Genomic DNA, 5,471 nt, shown 5'->3' with positions numbered 1-5,471 from the left:
ATAGTTTATAAATTGGTATTTTGTCATATGAGACTAACTCTTTGAGTAGAAAGCCGTGTCTTCTCACTTGGAGCTGGTGGCTTTGAACTGCAGACATCTCGGATCGCAGCCTAACGCATAACCACTATACCAGCAGAGCTCCAAAAAGCCATAGCTGGACCACGGACAAGGATTTTGGGTTTTATTCTAAGTAAGGTGGGGGCGCGGGGGAGGAGCAGTTACGCATTGGGCTGCTAACAGCCTGGTCTGGAGTTCAAAAGCGCCAGGCACCCAGGGGAGAAAGATGAGGCTTTCTAGGCTCCTAAAGGGTCACAACCTCAGAAACGACGGGCGGTTCTACCCTGCCCTCTGGGATTGTTACGAGTCAAAATCCACTCGATGACAATGAACTGGTTTGGTTTGGTTTAGAAGGTGGGGGCCGTGGGAATGTTCGGAGCAAATGAGGGACAGAACCCGGCCTTTAATTTTTGATTATTGTTTCGAATCAAAGGCCTCACATTATGTATTGTTAACGTCTCGCATAAAACTCAACATAAGTGAAATTCATCAGATAGTGGCGCCCCTTTGCAGCGGAAGGAGGCTGTCTGTGTTGCACGTGGGTTTCCCAAGCGGGTGGGTTTTTGAAAGAGGATTTCTAGGCCTCTGATCTGAGTGGGGCTATCAGCCCTGGTGGTGTACTGGTTCTGTGACTGTGATCCGAACGCTCTGCGATCGTTTAGGTTGCCAGTTCGAAACCGAAAGCCGGGGCTTTCTACTCAGTTACAATTTTGGAAACCCACAGGGGGCACTCTGAGTCAGCATTGACTTGATGGCAGTGAATGTGTTCATCCGAGGGGTCTCTGGATGGCGGTGAACAGCCAACCTTTCAGCTTGTAGCCAAGCACTAACTGTTTGCTCTATCCAAGAACTCCGAAAATAAGATGAATCCCTTTCTGAAAGGGCTATGGCTAATGAAACTGACGATGTAAGTGCCCGGCACAGAGAAAAGAAGCAACACGGCACCAACATCCATCCCAACGGTTTATTGAACGGGGAGTGGGCATGGAGAGGAGGGGCAAGGGGCCCAAGGGCGGTACCGCCTGGCCAGAAGGGGATTGAGGACCCTTCCAGCGGGCGGGGAGCGGAGGGGGCTGGGGAGGAAGGTCCTGAGCGCACCTCTTCCGCTGGCTTGGCGCTCCCTCTAGAGGTAGAGAGGATGTAGTGCCTCTGGCCAGGAGCCTACAGGCTGGAGAGGTGTTTAATCAGCTCCTGCGAGGGCTCTTTAGTTGTCAGTCTGGGCCGACGTGTTTGTGAGTGAAAGGGGGTGGGGGGAGCGCAAAGCCATCCCAGTTCTCCTGCCTTCCAGCTCTTACAGACACATTTAAATCCAGGTCGAAAATCTTGTCCAAGCTCTCTGGGCCAAACCTGCACCTAGAGTTGACCCAGGGTCTGCAGATGTGGAGTTGCTTCCCTGCAGCCTGCCTGGTAGCATGAAGTTGGACGCTTCACTTCTAAGCACACACATCGCACCCCACCCCCGTATCTGTAATCTGGGGCCAATAACTATCCCCGATAGGATGGATTCTGGCATGCTGGGGACATGCGCACCTAGAGAACATGCTGTGGGGGATGACTTGGGGTGTTTCACATGGTCCTGGAGGGCAAGGTGTGGGGAGTACCTTCCGGCCCATCTGAGGCATTCTGGGAGAAAGAGAAAGGCCCCTTGCTCCACCCCTGACCCTTGCCCATGGAGGGAGCACATAGGGTCTGAGCCCCTCTTAGGACCGAGGTAGGAACTGAGGGTCTGAGAGTGAGGGACATGAGGGACCTGTCCAAGGTCACATGGTGGGAATTTGGGGTCCAAATGGAAGATGTTTTCTGTCCCCCTGTATGGCCTTGAGAAAGGCAGGGGGTACCTTTTAAGAGGATGTGGGGAAGACTAGCATCTTGGATGAGCTCTAGAACTGGGAAATTCGGTCTCCAGACTTCCTGACCGGGAATCAGGCCTTTCAGAGGCCCAGCTGAGAGAGGAAGTTGGGGTGACCATGGGAAGGCGGCTGTGGCGTGGAAGAAGAGCCCTGACCCTTCAGCCAGCTCCTCCTCTGGCCGAGCGGGCAGCTCAGGAGTCCCGTCCAGGCTGGATGGTCTGCACAGAGGACGGCCCAAAGGGGCTGGTGTTTGGGGAGAACCATGACTGGTTGCTGGCATCTCGGAAGAGCGGGGACAGCTGTTGCTCAGGCTCGTTCCCAAAGACTTCCACCTGGCCAGGCGTGTCGATGTCCCAGGGTTCTGCCTTGAAGTCCCGGCTCAGCCAGCTCGTCAAGGCCCAGCACAGGCAGATGGCCAGCAGGGCGCCGGCCGCTGCACAGAGCACCGTGCCTGCCAGGCGGCAGGTGCTCAGGGATCGGTTGTAGTCGGCTGCCCGTTGGTCTAATACCAGGAGCTCACCCTCACCGATGCCCTCCAGTTTGGGGGGCACTGCATAGCCAGTGGTCAGGGCCGCCGCACCCAGCAGCAGGAGCAGGGTCCCTGAGGACAAGCTGATCTGGAGAGAAATAGACCAGGGAGTAGTCAGGGTCAGCCTGGGCCTCCTGGCCAGACGCACCTTGAATCCCAATGGGATTGAAAGGTCACCTCTTGGTGCAGCCTTAAGAGGTAGGAATCACAGAACACACTCAAACCAAACCAACCTCACTGCCATTGAGCCAATTCCGACTCATAGCGACCCTAGACTTGGAGCTGGTGGCTTTGAACTCTAACTTTTTGGGTCGCAGCCTGAGTTAGTTAATTGTGCCAGCCTGGCCGATAATCACATGTGGGTCTGGTTGAAAGGCGGAGGGATAAATGGGTGGTGAAGCCTCGCCTTTCTAGTTCTCGGGTCTCTTGTTTTGTGATGGTCGCACCAGGATGCAGCTGCCTTAGCAGCTTCCTGCTTCAGCTTGCAAGATTGACATCCTACAAGACATCCCCAAGGAGAAGCCGCATGGATCTATCCCGATGCAGCCCTGGGTGCTGGAGCAGCCATGTGGAGACCCCTGCCAGTGCTGAGATGCTTACACGTTCACTGTCTCAGCTTTCCTCCTGCAGTGGGCATTATTGCCTCTGTTTTGTGAGGTGAAGGACTTTGCGGACTGGTGTTGGGTATGGGTTAATGTTGGACTTGTGGGCTTGGGCAGCATTGGGTTGGGATGTTTTCGTGATGCACATTTTCTTTGCATAAAACTCTCTCTTATACATGAGTTGCTGTGGATTTGTTTCTCCAAAGTACCTAGACTAATACACAGCCCAAGGCTTAACAACTATGCCACCCACCAGGGCTCCTGTACAGGACACACCAGCTGGGGCCTAAGTGACCCATTCCGGAGCACAAACAGCCATATTCTATTTGGATTCTTAAAGTTTCCTGATTAATTTCCTTCCTAGCCCCCACCCAGCACTGGCTTTCTCCTGCCCACCCTGAGTCCCCTCTTGTATGATTTGGGCCTCATCTAATCCCCGTGTCCTACCAACCTTCGTTGTCTCTGTTAATATCCACATGGTCCTCAGATCTTACCTGAAACTCCACCTCCTTAAGGAAGTCTTCCGGGATACCCACCCCCACCCACCCCACCTCCTGCAAAGCCAGTCTTTAGTACCTTCACTGGGGGGGGAGGGGGGGGCGCACGCTGATGTGTGTTTTGGTTCCTAGAGAAATGATGCGCTGCGCTGGGTCAGTCGGCTGCCCAAGACCTCTTTAAAGCATTTTGAGAAGCAAGGATGCGACTTTGAGGACTTAAGGTGCATCTGACTCAGGCCATGGGATTTTCAATCATCTCATCCTCAGGGGAAAGTTGGATATTGAATAAAAAAGAGTGAAGAGTCATTGCATTTGAATTATGGGTGTTGGCAAAGAATATTGAAAGTACCACGGATCACCCAAAGGACAAACAAACCTGTTTTAGAAGAAGTACTGTCAGAATGCTCCTTAGAGGCAAGGATAGCGAGACTTTGACTCACCTGCTTCAGACATAACTTTGGACCTAAGGTTGTCAGGAGAGACCGGTCCTTGGAGAAGGACATCATGCTCGGTAAAGCAGAAGGGCAGCGGAAAAAAGCAAGATCTGCCACAAGATGGATTGACCCAGTGGCGACAACGTTGAGCTCCCACATCAGAGCAATTGTGTGGCTGGGGCAGGGTTGGGCAGCACTTCCTTCTGTTGTCCACAGGGCCGCTGGGAGTCAGAACTGACCCAATGGCGACCTCACAACAGAGAAATGAAGAGACGTCCTGGTGGGGCTATGGTGAAAGCAGGAAGCTGCTAACTTCAAGGTTGGCAGTTCAACTCCACCAGCTGCTCCCTGGGAGACAAGTGTGGCAGGTTTCCAGGAGAAAGATCACAGACTGGGACATTCTATAGGGCAGTGCCACTTTGTCCCACAGGGTCACTGTGGGTTGATATTGACTTGATGACAACAGGTTTGGAGTTAGTTTCTTAAACATCAGTCTGTTTTTATATGTTTCTTAAATCTAAGGTCTGACAGCCCCTGAGCTGTACTATTTGGCTCACTCTACAGTGCAGTGAGTTAAAATCTTGGGCTGTTAACCACTAGGTCAGCGGTTCGAACCCAACAGTCAATTTATGGGAGAAAGATGAGGCTCTCTGCTCCCTTAAAGCTAGATAGCCTTGGAAACCCTGTCTAGGGTTGCTATGAGTCAGAATTGAGTCGAAGGCAGTGGCTACTGCCTAGCATACTGCTACCAACACATCCAGTGCAGCCATGTGGGAAGTGTTTGCTGAATTACTAAATGAGCCACAGCTAGCAGTGCTTCAAGAGCTCAAAACAAGAAGACCGTGTCTTCTTAAATTCTGTGTCCCCGAGAGAACTCACTCAAAGCCATGGAGACAATTCCAACTCATAGTAACCCTACAGGACAGGGTAGGGTTTCCAAAACTGTAACTCGCTATGGGAGTAGAAAGCCTCCTCTTTCTCCCTCGGAGCAGAGGGTGGTTTTGAACTGCTGACTTTGCAGTTAGATGCCCAACACATAACCACTATGCCACCAGGACTCCCTCACAAGAGAACATGACCTCACAATGAGAAAATGCTCACAAAATTTGATCTACATGCTCACCTCATCTTGGATGTGTCCTCTGGCTCTCCGGGCAAAGGTAATTTCCTCTCCTGGCATTCTCTGCATACCTGGTCTGAGATTGGTATTCACTCTGCCTGGGTTGGCACCTCACCCTATGCCTCTATCTCCTACAAGGTTTAGCAAAGAGCTGTGCCCATTATAGAGACTTGGCTCACCACCCTCGCCACACCTTTACCCACGTGTAAAGAAAGACAGAATGAAGTCACCAAGGATTAAACTGACTTAGATCCAGAATCAATGCTCATGGAAGCAGCAATCAGGAAGTGAGATGACGTTGGCAGGGAGCAAATGAAAAGAAAGGAAGCAAAAAACATATTGCCTTGGGCCGATCTGCTGCATGAGACCTCTTTATATTTTT

At 51.9% G+C, this 5,471-nt stretch overlaps 1 protein-coding gene across 1 annotated transcript in view; it reads right to left on the bottom strand.

Annotated features, from left to right (window-relative positions):
• Window positions 1-74: 74 nt before the first annotated feature.
• The window catches only part of NRSN2 (neurensin 2), a 6,626-nt gene continuing 1,229 nt past the window's right edge, over window positions 75-5,471 (bottom strand). The window contains exon 2 of the mRNA XM_004697899.2: window positions 75-2,524. Coding sequence (XP_004697956.1) covers window positions 2,099-2,524 — 426 coding nt within the window. The 3' untranslated portion in view covers window positions 75-2,098. The remainder of the gene's footprint in view (window positions 2,525-5,471) is intronic.

This window comes from Echinops telfairi, unplaced genomic scaffold, assembly GCF_000313985.2.
Source record: "Echinops telfairi isolate 266 unplaced genomic scaffold, ASM31398v2 ScPeMD7_5592;HRSCAF=6446, whole genome shotgun sequence".
Lineage (NCBI taxonomy): Eukaryota > Metazoa > Chordata > Mammalia > Afrosoricida > Tenrecidae > Echinops > Echinops telfairi.
This window is presented reverse-complemented; position numbering and strand designations above follow the sequence as displayed.